The sequence below is a fragment of the Oncorhynchus clarkii genome, chromosome 1 (genome assembly GCF_045791955.1).
Source record: "Oncorhynchus clarkii lewisi isolate Uvic-CL-2024 chromosome 1, UVic_Ocla_1.0, whole genome shotgun sequence".
Lineage (NCBI taxonomy): Eukaryota > Metazoa > Chordata > Actinopteri > Salmoniformes > Salmonidae > Oncorhynchus > Oncorhynchus clarkii.
The window spans coordinates 35,093,466-35,110,759 of NC_092147.1; the positions used below are offsets into that span (position 1 = coordinate 35,093,466).

General features: G+C 43.9%; 1 protein-coding gene across 1 annotated transcript; it reads right to left on the bottom strand.

Moving 5' to 3' along the window:
- Window positions 1–2,733: 2,733 nt before the first annotated feature.
- On the bottom strand, window positions 2,734–11,870 carry LOC139416113 (putative adenosylhomocysteinase 3). The gene is made up of 14 exons (XM_071164413.1): window positions 11,770–11,870; window positions 11,561–11,663; window positions 11,278–11,372; window positions 11,089–11,195; window positions 8,304–8,420; window positions 8,153–8,216; window positions 7,932–8,020; window positions 7,728–7,798; window positions 3,760–3,854; window positions 3,578–3,676; window positions 3,436–3,504; window positions 3,180–3,258; window positions 2,959–3,079; window positions 2,734–2,820 (listed from the first exon to the last, which is right to left on the bottom strand). The coding sequence occupies exons 1-14, from the start codon at window positions 11,866–11,868 to the stop codon at window positions 2,814–2,816; spliced, it is 1,215 nt and encodes a 404-aa protein (XP_071020514.1). The 5' UTR covers window positions 11,869–11,870; the 3' UTR covers window positions 2,734–2,813.
- Window positions 11,871–17,294: the final 5,424 nt, after the last annotated feature.

Sequence of the window (17,294 nt, forward strand, 5' to 3'; positions counted from 1 at the left end):
AGTGGCTCATGCTACTGCTGAGCTTTCACTGACGACCCAGCTCCGCCCACCTCTCCACAGCAAAACCCAGTAGACAAAGTAGGGAGGGGCCGTCACAATCCCAACAAGCTCTCACACTCTCACATCAGAATTAGATGTTCATCCATGATTCTCAAACGTGAAATTTCTTAGTTGTTGCAAATGTCAAAGTGTTTAAGGTTAGGCATTAAATCTGCATTTTTAAGGTTAGGGTTAAGTTTAGGCATTACGTCAAAAAAGTAAAAGCTTAGGAATTAACTCAATGGTTAAGGTAAGGTTTAAGGTTTGGGATAGGCTTAAAAAAAAATCGTTAAAAAACAAAATATCACTGGATCTGAAGATGAAACCTTTAGCGCTAGCCCTGGTCTCCACGCGGCGCTGGCTGTCCAGCTTGCGGCTGGCGCACGGCGTGGTGTGTGCACCAGAAGCAGATGCTTATGCCCATCTTCAATCCTGGTCCACAATGCCATAGCAAAACTGAAACCTACTTGACATCGAATACTGACTTGTATGATTCGTGACCTGGCTGCTTCATCCAGGATCCTATCCTTTTAGCTTGCTTTAAATAACCACAATGCACTGGGGTTTGGGGGAAGGGTTAAATTCTAGACCAGTTTAAAAAACAATTCTAGAGTTTCAGTGAGTGCACAGACACACGCATGCACACAGACGCACACACACACACACTGGATTACAGTAATCCAGGGACAGAGGGTATTTTTAGGTCTGTGCGGCCAGAGATCTACACCATGATAGGCGTGGCACACTGATCTAGGAAAACATGCAACAATTAGTTAATTCGCTTTGCCTTGGATTGCTTTCATGGTTAACCTGACAACTGTTGCTTTCATACAGAATAAAAATAAAGCTAAAGCAGTTTGCTCATGTATTGAGATCCCATCTATGTAATACAACTGCAGGAGAGTTTTGTAATCTCATTGCATTGGCCAGAGACACTACAGAATACTGCCACCTGGTGCTTAGGATGACCACAGCAAACACATAGAATTTTTTTTTTCAATGTTACTGTCTGTGTAAGTGGGCGTTCTCTCTTTTACGTGAGCATGCTTTCCTACATGAGCTCACGATTCCTCCATAATCTCTGGCATGCTCACACGAGAGAAGGAACGCCTACTTACACAGCCCAACAGCTGGCTCTGTCCTACTTATTGTGCTCTCCCTGCATGCCACACCCGCCTCGCCCATAACAAATTTGCCAGTGAGATGTCTCACTTTCTTTACCGTCGCTGCACATAGCAGCCTACACTGGAGAAAGATGGACGAGAGCGATACCCACCACTACCCACCTGTCGTATATATGAAAAGATAGGAGGGGTGTACGCAATACGGTGGAAACCCAACCAAGCCCTCTGAGTTAGAGTAGAGTGCAGAAGAGGAGACCCAAGGATAGTCCTGCTGTGTCTAGGTAATACTGTGTAATATTGAGGCTTCTAAAGCACTGCTTTCAAATGGTAGGTCACACAGCTATCTTACTGCCTCTTCTTCCAACATGATCCCATAAACACTTTAGTACGTAATATAATCATCTGCTCTGATGGATCATTATCCATGAGTGATGATGGAGAGAGTGAGTGGAAGGCGGACGAGAGAGAGAGGGAGGGATCAGAACCTGATTAGTGAGCAGTCACTCAGATCTGAAGGAAAGGGGGGGCTGAGTGTTGATGAGCTGACTGTGCTCTTCCCAAAGACACACACACACACTACACTCCACAAGCGGCCGTTGGCACCTTAATTGGGTATGATGTGCTTAAGTAATGGCTAGAACTAATGGCCGGATTGGAATAAATGGAATGTTATCAAACACATGGTTTCCATGTGTTTGATACCATTCCATTTACTCCATTCCAGCCATTATTATGAGTCGTCCTCCCCTCACCAGCCTCCTATGCTACACACACACCAACTTGTTGAGCACCATTGGAAACAGTCATTGGTGGAGCATCTCATGGGGGGTGTCAAAGGAACACCCAGCTCACCAGGAGAGAGAGAGTTGCAACTAAAGAAAACAGCAAGCTCACTGGGAGTCATTTCCCCAAAAGCCCTGACTGTTATCACCTCTCCAGTCTAGAAAGGGAATTTATAGTGAGTAAGGACTGAATCAGTCTACCTCCTCACCCCACAGATTATCCACAGGTCAGGAAGGAAGACCAAAACAAACACACAGGTCCATCTGCCACTGTATCTGCCACTGTGTGTGTGTGTGTGTGTGTGTGTGTGGGACATCATTCCACCACCTGGTGGGCATAGTTAGAACTACAGAGACAGAAACACTAGCTGTTTGTCTGAGGAGAGGAGTTTACCAGACTGGTGGGTGGGTCACATAACTTTGTCTTTGAAAAAATACAAGACAAAATGGTCAAATGTAACATTTTATTAGTCTTTTACCTTTTGGTTATTGCTTATCTGCTTTTATTTACATTCAGAAAGTTGAAACATTATTTAGATACTGTATCTTTGAGAAGATTTGTAACTGAAAGTAAGTCTATGAAAAAGTAGATAATCTGTGTTTCTCTATTACATGTTGACGTACACCTCCTCCAAACCCAGGCTTTTGGGCACTAGAGTTATCTATTTATCTCTATGGGTCAGATGGCTCAGCAGGGGTCAGGGGTTAAAGGTCAGTCTGACCGTCATGGTTGGGGTGTTACAGCTCAGCGCTGGGCTACAGTTGCCCCACATACACAAATCTGATTCAGGTCTCCCTGGTCCTCGCTTCCTCTGAGCCACATGTCTTTGGGGTGCTCTGGTGTATCTTTGGTCTTCACTTCCATGGATTAGTACCTGCAATGAACACTTTCACTGTAAGCCACAGGAACATACTGGAACGCCAAATGACATTACTGTTCATGTTCATTCCTACTTTTAGTGTGTATATGTGCACTATATGCTTGAGATGTGTGTGTGTGTGTGTTCACCCACCTGTAGTAGTTTGTTTTGAAGGGTCCAGTCTTGGTGAGGCCCAGGTATTTGGCCTGCTCATCAGTCAGCTCTGTGAGGTGGGCGTCAAACGTTGGCAGGTGGAGTCCGGCCACAAACTCGTCTGAAAACATGCAAGCACACACACACACCCAAACACAGTCACACTGTACCCTGTCAACACCGGAGTAACGAAGCAGTAGGTAGGTAAGGTGGTGTCTCACCCATCTTCTTTGGCAGGAGGTAGACGTCTTTATTGTATCGTCCCTCTGGGGCATTGTACAGCTCAATCAGAGCCAGCGCCTGAGGGCATTACGTTACGTTATAGAAGTAGTATACCTAGAACATAATTCAATTACAAAGAGACTGCGGCTACAGAGGTCAGTTCCTTTTTATAGCGCATAAATGTAGCCCTCCACAGTAGAGCTTGTGTGTTTGCTGCGACCATGATGTCCCCTGCTGTGTGAGAGACAGACAGACCTGTGTGGTGGCGGTGATGGAGAGAATGAACGAGGGTACCGTGGAGCAGCTCAGATTCAACAGATGACCCTGAGAGAATATACACACACTGTGAAACACACACACACCAGTGATCACACACTTAACACACACAGGCACTGACCTCAGCCAGTAAGATAATTCTCTTGCCATCTGGCCAGATGACATGGTCCACCTGTGACCTCACTCTCTCCCAGGTCAACTCTGGGCTCCGCAGACTCGCCTGACAGAGGAAAAACACAGTGTGTCAACCTCTCTCACACACACACACACACACACACACACACACACACACACACGTCTCACCACGTCTATCTCAGTGTTGGAGTGACCCATGTTACAGACGATGCAGCCGTTCTTCATTCTGTCTAGATAATCTCTTCCCACCACGTTCTTGTTGCCTGAGGACAAAACTGTGGCTGTTATATCCTGCCATAACCTGTCATAGCCCATCATTACCTACTGTAGGCTGAGGGGGTGCTTTGGGGCTGAAGCCAGGGTTAGGATTGTGGTTGGGGTTGAGGCTAGGGTAAGAGTTGGGGTTGAGGCTGAGGGTTGGGGTTGAACCGGGATGCGGACATGAAGCTAGGGTCATGATTGTGGTTGGGGTTGAGGCTAGGGTAAGAGTTGGGGTTGAACCGGGATGCAGACATGAAGCTAGGGTTAGGATTGTGGTTGGGGTTGAGGCTAGGGTTAGAGTTGGGGTTGAACCGGGATGTGGACATGAAGCTAGGGTTATGATTGTGGTTGGGGTTGAGGCTAGGGTTGAACCGAAATGTAGACATGAAGTTACATGGAACCCAAACCGGCTGCGCGCGTGCGCCATCGTGCGCTATCGTGCATAAATGTATTTTGCCCCCCCCTCACAAAACGCAATCACGACACGCAGGTTAAAATATCAAAACAAACTCTGAACCAATTCCAATAATTTGGGGGCAGGTCGAAAATCATTAAACATGTATTTAAAAAAATAAAATTTTATTTCACCTTTATTTAACCAGGTAGGCTAGTTGAGAACAAGTTCTCATTTGCAACTGCGACCTGGCCAAGATAAAGCATAGCAGTGTGAACAGACAACACAGAGTTACACATGGAGTAAACAATTAACAAGTCAATAACACAGTAGAAAAAAAAGAGAGTCTATATACATTGTGTGCAAAAGGCATGAGGAGGTAGGCGAATAATTACAATTTTGCAGATTAACACTGGAGTGAGAAATGATCAGATGGTCATGTACAGTTAGAGATATTGGTGTGCAAAAGAGCAGAAAAGTAAATAAATAAAAACATTATCTGGATGAGGTAGGTAAAAATGGGTTGGCTATTTACCGATAGACTATGTACAGCTGCTCAGATAGCAGATGTTTGAAGTTGGTGAGGGAGATAAAAGTCTCCAACTTCAGCGATTTTTGCAATTCGTTCCAGTCACAGGCAGCAGAGAACTGGAACGAAAGGCGGCCAAATGAGGTGTTGGCTTTAGGGATGATCAGTGAGATACACCTGCTGGAGCGCGTGCTACGGGTGGGTGTTGCCATCGTGACCAGTGAACTGAGATAAGGCGGAGCTTTACCTAGCATGGACTTGTAGATGACCTGGAGCCAGTGGGTCTGGCGACGAATATGTAGCGAATATGTAGACTAGAGCATACAGGTCGCAGTGGTGGGTGGTATAAGGTGCTTTAGTAACAAAACAGATGGCACTGTGATAAACTGCATCCAGTTTGCTGATTAGAGTGTTGGAAGCTATTTTGTAGATGACATCGTCGAAGTCGAGGATCGGTAGGATAGTCAGTTTTACTAGGATAAGTTTGGCAGCGTGAGTGAAGGAGGCTTTGTTGCGGAATAGAAAGCCGACTCTAGATTTGATTTTAGATTGGAGATGTTTGATATGAGTCTGGAAGGAGAGTTTACAGTCTAGCCAGACACCTAGGTACTTATAGATGTCCACATATTCAAGGTCGGAACCATCCAGGGTGGTGATGCTAGTCGGGCGTGCGGGTGCAGGCAGCGAACGGTTGAAAAGCATGCATTTGGTTTTACTAGTGTTTAAGAGCAGTTGGAGGCCACGGAAGGAGTGTTGTATGGCATTGAAGCTCGTTTGGAGGTTAGATAGCACAGTGTCCAAGGACGGGCCGGAAGTATACAGAATGGTGTCGTCTGCGTAGAGGTGGATCAGGGAATCGCCCGCAGCAAGAGCAACATCATTGATATATACAGAGAAAAGAGTCGGCCCGAGAATTTAACCCTGTGGCACCCCTATAGAGACATGCCATGGCATGTTTAATGTATTTAGCTAGTTAGCTTGCACTTGCTAGCTAACGTTAATTTGTCCTATTTAGCTAGCTTGCTGTTGCTAGCTAATTTGTCCTGGGATATAAATATTGAGTAGTTATTTTACCTGAAATGCACAAGGACCTCTACTCCGACAAAAAAACGCCAACCGAATCGTTTCTAGTCATCTCTCCTCCTCCCAGGCTTTTTCATTGTTTAACTTATATGGTGATCGCATCTAAACTGTCATTGTATTACCACAACTACCGGCAAAACAGTTCGTCTTTCAGTCACCCACGTGGGTATAACCAATGAGGAGATGGCACGTGGGTACCTGCTTCCTCTCCCAAACCAATGAGGAGATGGGAGAGGCAGCACTTTCAGCGCGATCTGCGTCAGAAATTGGAATGAGTTTTATTTTAGCCCTTGGTGTCGCAGACGCTCGTTGGCGCGCGGGAGCAGTGTGGGTGCAATAATTGAATAACATGGATTTCTAAATTTAATTTGCGACTTTCGCGTACGCGACGTGTCCGTTCTGGTCATGTTAGGGTTATGGTTGTGGTGAAGGATAGGGTAGGGATGAACAGGAATAGTTCACCTAAATTAAAAAATGACACATTTATTTCATTACTCTGCAAGCAGTCTAGGGACAAGGTACTGTATGATAGCAATTGGTTTAGTTTCCCTGGCATCGTTTCCACCTGCTAACATTTTAGCATTGATGGCACAAATCCCTTTCAAGTCATGGGACCGATGATAGCATTTTTCACACATCATGTCCAAATCATCTGAAAGTATCTCAAATTGATTGTGAAGCTCAACAAAGTCACTTATAGATGATTTGATCATGATGTGCGAAAAATGCTACAGAGGATACACTGGCAATTTTTTAAGGCAATATTGTCAAGCAATGTTGCTGGGAACAGAGTGGGGTATGAGACATTGGAGCTATGAAGAAACGTAATTTGCCCATTCATTTACTCATCTCCTATAGCTTGTTGACTGCCACAGTTGTATAACAATTCATCAGCTAACAAACAAGCAACAAAGAGGTGTTGCTTCTGCCCTCGTCATGCACTCAACCTGCTTCCAGGTTGCTAACAATCTAACCAATTTGGGCCATTGAATATACATGGGCTTCGATTAGCATGCTAATCAATTAGTACGCCCCAGCATGGATACTGTCGTCAGTTAAACTTGACAAACTGAACACAGTATGTATGTAGTAACGTGTCATGATCAAATATTGTGGTGAGGAAACATTTGATGGGTGAATGACCAACATTTCACTGTAAAACGTGAGTTCATTTTCAAACACTTGGGCTCAAAAACGGCCACCATGTTTCCAAAATGTTTTAGAACGCAGACTGATCACATGACGGCAGGGTAGCCTAGTGGCTAGAGAGATGGGCTAGTAACTTAAAGGTTGCAAGTTCAAATCCCCGAGCTGACAAGGTACAAATCTGTCGTTCTGCTCCTGAACAGGCAGGTAACCCACCGTTCCTAGGCCATCATTGAAAATAAGAATTTGTACTTAACTGACTTGCCTGGTTAAATAAAGGTAAAAATATGTATTTTTTGAAAGAACAAAATATACACTCTGATTGGAGGATTTCTAAAAATCGTCCACTGGTGGGGCTGCTCATCAAAATTCTCCTGATTATAAAAATATGCTAATTATTTATGGAAAAATGTTGCAGCAACTATTGCTTCAAAGAAATGTATAGTTTATTATCAGCTTTAAGGTTAGGGTTGTGGTTGAGGCTAGTGTTAGGGCTAAACTGTGATGCGGACATGACGCTAAGGTTAGGGTTAGCCGGTCTCATTACAGCACACTGAAATGGTTGGTAACATGAAAAACACTCCTACTGGAGAGTACATGTTTCAGGCAAAAAATGTACTCTACAATACTTCCATGTGTAACTTTTGTGAGCTATAGTTTGTGTGAGAGTTAAGCGCCTCTCGTTACTAGACCATTACCTCTGTGGGTGATGACATGTCTTACCCGTGCAGGTGATGACCATGTCCACCTGTCTGATGACGTCATTGAGCTTGACCAGTCTGAAGCAGTCCATGCTGGAACAGGGAGGAGAGACATAAACACAAATAGTTCAACACTTGCTTCTACCACCTCCATGTCTTAACCCTTTTTCCACTCTCTCTCTCTCTCTCTCTCTCTCTCTCTCTCTCTCTCTCTCTCTCGTCATACCAGGCCTGCAGGGCACATATGGGGTCGACCTCTGTGATGTACACTATTGAGCCCATGGCCTTCAGAGCGGCAGAGCAACCTTTACCAACCTGGCCAAGGGAGAGGTGGGAGGAGAGGGTAGAAAGACAAACATTCATACACACAAATGGAGTAAACACATACAGTACATAGAGAGAACAATTTAGACCTCGGTGTTTAATAGGTGCTAATAAAATACTGACCTCTCCATAACCACACACCACAACCTGCTTTCCCCCAAACATCACATCTGTCAACCGTTTCAACCTAGGGGGAGATGGGAGGGGAAAAGTCAAAGGACACACAAACACACACTCATGTTATTTCTGCATCTGTGTGTTTTAGTATACGTACCCATCCAGTATGGACTCCCTGCAGCAGTAGAGGTTGTCAAACATCTGTTTGGTGACTGAGTCATTGACGTTCATAGCAGGAACACACAGCCTCCCTGCCTTGGACAGCTGGTACAGCCTTGGGAAGAAGGGAAACACTGATACCTTAGCACAACACATAGGCTGCATCTCAAATAGCAACCTATTACCTATTGTTATGGATTAGGTAAAGTAGTGAAGACAGCACACAACAGCTCTCTAACACTTCCACACTCCATTCCCCAGGGGGCAGCAGCAACCTTGTCCAGCTGCTGAGACTGGTTGCTAAGGAGACAGGTGCTGCCCATTAAGATGGTCAGTCAGTGTCTGGCCGATCGAGAGCTCAAGAGTGACAGAGTTGGCCTTTGACCAAGGTAAGGATGCTGTCTCCTTTGGCACATGCACACTTAACACCTAGGCACATATGCTGATTTCTCACATAGATGCACACATTCATTCAGGTTACAGACCATTTAACTAGGCCAAAACCCATAGTGGGTGTTTGAGCCAGCAGTGTTTTGTGCTGAGGTAGATGATAGTTGGGGTTTGCTCAAGCTAACAATAGCAGATGCGTTGAGCAAGTTAGAGGTTGCAGTGCTGTTATTGGAGAAGTGGAGTGAGTTCTTGCCGTTGGTTCTGGTGGATAGCAGTCAGGAGGAAGAAGACTGGTGAGCCTAGAACAGGAAATAGCACTCTTGAAAAAGCAGGTGAATGAAGGGCTGCTTAGAGGGGAGAAAGTTTGTTTCCAGTCAGTCTTGTCACTAAACCAGTTTCCACCAGTGATTTTATTTTATTTTTTTAACCCCAGTGAAAAGTCTCAGGGGGTGGAATCTCTCAAGGAGTTTTGTGGTATCCCCAGTTTGAAGTCACTCCGGTTCATCAGAGTGCTGATGATAAACCAGATAGGGAAGATGATGATTTGTGATTTGCTAAACTAGACTGGTTCCCAGGATATAGTTCTCCCTAGTGCAACCTGGACTCAGGGGTAGACGTAACATTTTAGTATGATATGTTGTGTTTTGTATGGCATTTATTAATTTGTGGCTATGCATCAACTATTTCATATTACAATTTGTATGATTTGTTAATAATTTAAAGTTGTACAATATGTTACGAATTGCAATTTGTACAATAGAATTTGCTAAATGTATAATGTTACAAATTTTACTTTGTTGTGGCTAATGTTAGCTGGTTGGCTAGGTGGCTAACACTGATGTTAGCTAGGCTAGGGGTTAAGGTTAGGGGTTAGGTTAAAGGGTTATGGTTAGGGGAAGGGTTAGCTAACATGCTAAGTAGAGGCAAAGTAGCTAGGCAGTAGTAAGTAATTGTAAAGTTGCCCGTGATGAGATTCGAACACGCAACTTTTCTAAATGCTCACGCTATATGCCCACCAATGCATCATACTTTAATTTTGCCTTTGTTAACCTTCTGTCTTATGTAATCACTATCAAGAGTAAAATATCATACTAATTTACTATGCTACATCTAGTCTGAGACCAGACTGCCTAGTGAGAAAGGTGATTCTTGTATGTCTCTAGCTGAGACCTTCTGGGCAGAGATATGTGATGTTGTGTACCTTCTGCAGGTTGAGGATGAGGTTGATTCATGTATCAATTTAGGGGAGACATTCTTTGTTAGATAGTGACAATGAGCAAGTTAGATTCAGAGGTTGTTAGTGATTCTTTTGTTCCTTTAGCTGACATAATCTTTGCCAAAGTACTTGAGATTGTGGTTCCTCCGCAGGCTGACCATGCGGTTGTTAGGGTGTCAGGTGTTGATTTAGCTGACACGTTTATTAATAAGCTGTGGGAGGGAGGAGATTCTTCCCAGTCACAAGGTGATGTTAGTGAGGATCTGCTGGAAGAGCCGGTCTGGGTTTTGCTGGGTGAGACTGCTGGGTTTTGTGACGAGAATCAGGAGCTTGAAGAAATTAGTTGTGGAAAAGCCAGATCCACCCATGTTTTGACTTCCTGTTGTTGAGAGGTTAGTTCCGGCATCATGTAGGCCAAGTGTGTCTCCTGTTACTTTCCTCCACCTTAATTGAGGAGGATCTGGCTAACAGTTCCCCTCCAGTGAGTGCTTAGGGCTGGAGAAAAGAGGCGATTGGGAACATGATGGTGTTCCTAGTGAGTTGGCTGAAGTTGTGGTTGATGTTTACTTGTCTCTAGTGGTGGTTGCTTCAAGTCTCTTATAGCTGGTTACATATCAGATGGAGCTTGTTGCTTGTGTCCATGGGCTGAGTGAATGGAGTTGGTCTCAGTTTAGAACCAGACGGGTTATTGTCCCTTGGTTTGGTCAAGTCAGAGACTTTAGTCAGGAAGAAATTGTGTGATGGTTTTGTTTTTTGACTGGTTTCCTTTTGAGGGTTTCTGTAGTCAGGTTGTGTAACTGCAGCTCTAGTGTACATATTTTGTCTCTTCAGTTGAGGAAGTTTTATGGAAAATTAATAGAAAACAAAAGTATAAAAGTTTGGAATAATCTGGAAAATATAGTTTTTTTGGACTCTGGTCAAATCTAGTGCGCTATATAGGGAATATGGTGTCAATTGGGGCACAGACACAGTGTAGCAGTCTAATTATGTCACAAGTGTTAGCTTTTTTCATTAAATGTATGTGGCATGTGCTGTCCTTATTTACACAGGTGACTCACACAAGTTGTAATGACTAAGTCAAACAATAGGCTTATCATACCTGAAAAATCAATTTTTTAGATAGGCACGTCTTCTAATCTATCTAAAACAATCAGAGGCATGGGTGCTCCAATCCCACCTGTGAACGCCTGTGACGCTCTCCTCCACGATGCCCTTGATCATCTTGAACATGCTGGGGTATTTCTTATCGATCCAGTGGGTCAGGTCTCCCCCATCATCCAGGATCTGAGAAATGCAGAGAATCCATCCATGACTGGATTAAACCGGATCATAGCTGTCTAATGTGAGAGCTAGGCCTATACTGTACCATATTGGGCTGCCAGGCCTCCAGGCTGACACAGTGGTCAATACACCACCAGAAGTCATCCTCCGACTCCCCCTTCCACGCAAACACAGGGAAGCCTGAGAGAGAGACAGAATACGGGAGAGGGCAAAGGAGAGTTTATTGTATTTCTGTAGATTACTGAGTTTGAGAGATGAGGGGGAAAAGGAGGGACTTGTGGGGGTAAAAAGTAAAGAGAGAGCTGAGAAGACAGTGGTGAGAAAAAGTGACAGCGGAGAGAGCAAGAGTAATACTGTGTGTGTCTCACCTTCCTCAGCCAGAGCTGCAGCTGCAGCGTTCTGGGTGGAGTAGATGTTACAGGCTGCCCAGCGACACTGAGCCCCCAACGCAGACAGAGTCTCCATCAACACCTACAGGAACACATATGTGCACGCGGTCACACGCAAATACACACAGTCCAATTTCAGTGATTCAGTGTCTGTTTGTGTGCGTGTGTGTGTGTGCATGCATACTCACGGCTGTGTGAGCGGTGATGTGAGTGCAGCCCACTACTTTAGCTCCAGCCAGTGGCTTCTCTCCCTCTGCTCTCTTTCTCAGGGACATCAGAGCTGGCATCTCTACACAGAGAGATGAGGGAGAAGGAAAGAAAGGGGAGAGAACTTGACACACCTTGAGTCATGTTCCTCCCTCTCTCTTACCTTACTCTTTAAAAAAAAGGAGCTGTCCCCTTTGAAGAACCCTTTTTGGTTCCAGGTAGATCCCTTTTGGTAGAAACCTTTCCACAGAGGTTTTTTACATGGAACCTAAAAGAGTTCTACCTGGAACAAAAAAGGTTTCTCCTATGGGGACAGCTGAAGAACCCCTTTTGAAACCATTTTTCCTAAGAGCATTACACACCTCTTCCATTCCCTCTCACCTTGCTCAGCGATCGTTATCTCCCTGCGTCCGAGGCCGGCCTGTCTGATGTTCTTGATGCAGAGGTCTTGATGTCCCTTAGAGCTCCTCTGCTGCCTGATTCTAGGAGACGTCGCATCCTCTGAACTGTCTGTGTACGACGCAGCTAAGGGTGTGAGGGGTTAACAGAGTAATACCAGGCACAATTAAACAGATGAGCAAGATAAACCATCTAGGGTTAACTGAAATCTCCCATTGGACCAATAGTCAAATGGCAACAGGTTACAACTGTTATCAGCAAAAGTAGAGAAGCAAAATAAACCGTTATTTATACCTTCCAATGGATTGTAAATCTGGAAACAGCTACAATATTATGAATCAGCCTTGTTGTGTTTGGGGTTTAAGTACGTGCTATGTACAGTTGGGATTACTGCTCCTTCTCTGTCTGAGAACAGCTAACTAGACAGATAAGGAGTAAATTAAAGAGGTAATTCCTCTGAAGACTTTCTCTCAATGAAAGTTTGGCTGAGGGAGAAAGACTCAAAACGTATCTCACTGTAACAACATCTCACTGTAACAACCCGCTGGAACAACAGCCAGACATGGGCAGCTATACACTTAGAGACAAAACACACCGTGCCGACAAAGCAGGTGTGTGTGTGTACCTGAGTTGTAGTTATCTGTGGAGGACTGGGAGAAAGAACGTGAGCGACGACTGGTCTTACTAAGACGTTGGTTAAAATCCTGCTTCTGATCAGCAAACTGGATTTGCTGTGGAGAAAGAGGGAGGGAGAGAATCACTTTTGAGACCAGCGAAACAAACCGGGTCACACAGACACCAGGGTTATAGTACATCCACCGCTTCGTCCAAGGCATTATATCAACTTTTTATCTCCACATGAAGAACAAAACACACAGAGAGAGAAGATGCAGGAATGTTGGTCATCTTATCAAGAGGCTCACATCGTTCTCTCACTCTCATCATAGCTAACACTTGCACATCTTCTCCCTCTCCCTAACACACTCTCCATGACATGGTCTCTCATTCTCTTTCCCTTCTCCATGTTTCTCTCACTTTCCAAAGCTCCCTTTTTCTCTCCGTCCCTCTGTCCCTCTCTCTGTCTCACCACCCGTTGTGGTGGAAGGTGCCCACTTAGCCATGCCTAGTGTCTGCTCCCTCTGTCACAGTCTCAAATGTTATTTGTGCACATACACATGATAATTAAGCAGATGTTACTGCGGGTGTAGCGAAATACTGGTGTTTCTAGCTCCAACAGTGCAGTAATATCTAACAATTCACAGCAGTATACACACAACCTAAAAGTAAAATAATGGAATTAAGGAACATTTCCTGGGCTAATAATGTAAGAAATAACGGACAAAAATGAACAAAATACTGCAAAGTTTCTTAGGAGCTAGAAGCAAAGTCCACTCCTGTGTGCGGTGAGCACTCAGAGAGAGACGCACATAAATGTACAGAAAGGCCCAATGTGTAACTTGAATCAGAAATTTCAGTTATAAACCATTTGTATGTACTGTATTGTAGCCTACATGTATTTGTAGTGTATGGCTTCCTTGTCTGAGCAGCTGAACTGAGGCATTGGACGGTTCCCCTGGTCTGCCACATAAGGGCAGTGTTTCCACTGGTAGGGCCTGCAGTTCTCATTTGTCCATCAATGAACTCACACATAGCACCACCTTCACATTAACCTTCTCCATGACAAAACAGCCCCAAGCCTGAACAGCCCCTAGCCCCTTCCACTAGATCCTTCCAGCTTGTGTTTACAGCTTGTGTTTTGTTTACAAGCTGTCCTATGGGATCCCTTCAGGTGTGAATGCATCAGCAGGGTAGAGCTTTGGAGGGAGGGGATGGGATTCGGAGGTAGAACACTACACACTGTAGAAAGACTGTACAACTTACTGATAACTTGTACCAACCTGACCCATATGGCTCTCTTTCTATGTAGACACTGCGGCTGTTGAAAGAGACTACACACTCAATCACTGACTTGTTTACATTGAACAGAAAGAGATATACTGTAGGTAAATTCAGCCTGCACTTAACTGTCTAATGCAGCCGTTTTTAATCTCCATATCAAATCATTTCTGGGTAACAATTAAGTATCTTACTGTGATTTGCTTTTAAAGAAAGAAACAGAAATAGCTTCTTAGCAAAGAGCAATTTCTCAAGAGCAAAAAACTATGAAACAACACATGGAATCATGTAGTAACCAAAAAAGTACTATGCAAATATTTTTTAGCTTCTTCAAAGTAGCCACCCTTCACCTCGATGACAGCTTTGCACACTCTTGGCATTCTCTCAACCAGCTTCATGAGGAATACTTTTCCAACAGTCTTGAAGGAGTTCCCACATACGCTGAGCACTTGTTGGCTGGTTTTCTTTCACTCTGCGGTCGAACTCATCCCAAACCATCTCAATTGGGTTGAGGTCGGGTGATTGTGGAGTCCAGGTCATCTGATGCAACACTCCATTGCTCTCCTTCTTGGTCAAATAGCCCTTACACAGCCCGGGGGTGTGTTTTGGGTCATTGTCCTGTTGAAAAACAAAACAAATGGTAGTCCCACTAAGCACAAACCAGATGGGATGGCGTATCGCTGCAGAATGCTATGATAGCTTTGCTGGTTAAGTGTGCCTTGAATTCTAAATAAATCACAGACAGTGTTACCAGCAAAGCACCCCCACACCATCACACCACCTCCTCCATGCTTCATGGTGGGAACCACACATGGTGATCATCCGTTCACCCACGCTGCGTCTCACAAAGACACAGCAGTTGGAACCAAAAATCTCAAATTTCTAATGTACATTGCTTATGTTTCTTGGCCCAAGCAAGTCTATTTTTCTTATTGGTGTCCATTAGTAGTGGTTTCTTTGCAGCAATTCGACCACAATGGCCTGATTCACGCAGCCTCTGGTCAGATGATATTGAGATGTCTGTTCAACTCTGTCAAGCATTTATTTGGGCTGCAATCTGAGGTGCAGTTAACTCTAATTACCTTATCCTCTGCAGCAGAGGGAGCTCTGGATCTTCCTTTCCTGTGGCGGTCCTCATGAGAGCCAGTTTCATCATAGCGCTTGATGGTTTTTGTGACAGCACTTGAAGAAACTTTTAAAGGTCTTGAAATGTTCTGCATTGACTGACCTTCATGTCTTAAAGTAATGATGGACTGTCGTTTCTTTATTCTCATTTGAGCTGTTTTTGCCATAATATGGACTTGGTCTTTTACCAAATAGGGCAATCTTCTGTATACCACTTGTCACAACACAACTCATTGGCTCAAACGCATTAAGCAGGAAAGAAATTCCACATTCACTTTTAACTGTCACGTCTGCTACCACCACGTCTGCTCCCGCCTGGTGCTTTCGGGCGCCAGGCTGCCCTGCATCACGCATTCCTATCATCCATTACGCACACCTGCCTTCCCTCGTCATGCGCATCAGCGATATTGGACTCACCTGGACTCACTCCTCACCTATTATTACCTCCCCTATATTTGTCAGTTCCCCAGCTCTGTTCCCCACTTCTGCATTGATTGTTTTTTGTCTGTGTTTACTCATATGCTGACGCTGTTCCTGTCTCGTTCCATGTCCGTTCCTTATTAAATGTTTGACTCCCCGTACCTGCTTCGTCTCGCCAGCGTCATCCCATGTGACATTAACAAGGCACACCTGTTAATTGAAATTCATTCCAGGTGACTACTTCATGAAGCTGGTTGAGAGAATTCCAAGAGTGTGCAAGCTATCATCAATGCAAAGTGTGGCTACCTTGAAGAATCTCAAATTTGTTAAACACCTTTTTGGTTACTACATGATTCCATATATGTTAGTTACTATTTAATAGTTTATTTTTTTAAACTGCATTTTGGGGAATTGTTTGTAAGCAAGCATTTCACTGTATTCTGCACCAGTTGCATTTGGTGCATGTGATAAATCAAATGTGATTTGATTTTGATAAGGAAATAATACTGACTTTTACAGTAACAGTTTCATCGGCTGTACAATATGATACAAAACATGGGAAACCATAGTTTTGACTGCACTGGGCTTTTAAAGTGGAACTGACAGCATTTTAGCAACATGAACTCTTATTCAAGTCTGTTCATAACACCACCAGGAATTTTCTGAGAAGCGAACAGTTAAATATGGTCGTTTTCATACTTTCATAGAATGTTTGGGAATGACAGAGTAAGGCATGTGTGAATATTCTAAAGCAATATGGCGTGCGAAAGCGGCCGTGCGTTTGAACAATTAAGGGTGCTTTCACATATAGTCCTCTTAAAAAGAACCGATCTCAGTCCTCTTTAATAAAGTGAAGTAACACATTTTTCTTTGTATTCACATTGCACTTGCCTTTGAATGAGGACTCGGCTCTTTTGCCAGTTCACTTCACCTATTTTGTGGTCATCTTCCTCTTTGAGTTCACATTGCTATGTTTAGAAAGTAACCAATGTCTATTTCCAACATTCACTCAACGCACACAGTTTTTTTTTACAAAGCTCAGGACAAGCCCTTCCATCAGAACGTGTTATCGTGTTATCGAGAAGCTAGATATACCTACTTATATTTTGGGAGCTAAGAGATTGCATTTAGCTAAAGGATGAGACATAATAATTGTAATCAGAAGATACTATTAACATGTAAATATCATTGGTAACAAAATAAATAGCAGAAGAGTAACTACAGATTAAATAAGGCTGTAATTGAAAATTGTACACCCAGTGTAGGCTACTGCCTCTTTTAAGACCTAGAATAGATGTTGTACCCCATGTTGTGATTCTCACCAAATATATGTTGTCTTCTCAAACTATTCAAACCGCACAATCAATAAACAGCTGATGAAGCTCTCTTAGTCTGTAGATCACATATTGCAAAGAAATAATCTAAACAAAAAACTCCACACCCATTTGGGAATTTCTGTGCATCAATATCCAAAAACAGGACACATTTTTTTTCAGCGAACCTGCACGTCATCCTCCACTCTCTTTTGTGGCACCAATGTGAGGGGTTATTGCAGAGAAAACAGTGTTGCAGTAGTCTAGTGTGTGGTGCGGGAATGATGACAAGTGAACCTGGGGAGCTTTGTGTTCACATTGCCCTAAAAAAGAGAACCGAATCGCGGAATTCA

Excerpts from the sequence above, each read along its gene's own strand:
- LOC139416113 (XM_071164413.1), bottom strand. The coding sequence starts at position 11,868 with ATGCCAGCTCTGATGTCCCTGAGAAAGAGAGCAGAGGGAGAGAAGCCA. Across the intron at positions 8,021-8,152 it reads TGGTGTGTGGTTATGGAGAG|GTTGGTAAAGGTTGCTCTGC; the intron begins GTCAGTATTTTA and ends TCCCTTGGCCAG. Across the intron at positions 3,855-7,727 it reads CATGGTCATCACCTGCACGG|GCAACAAGAACGTGGTGGGA; the intron begins GTAAGACATGTC and ends TTTTGTCCTCAG.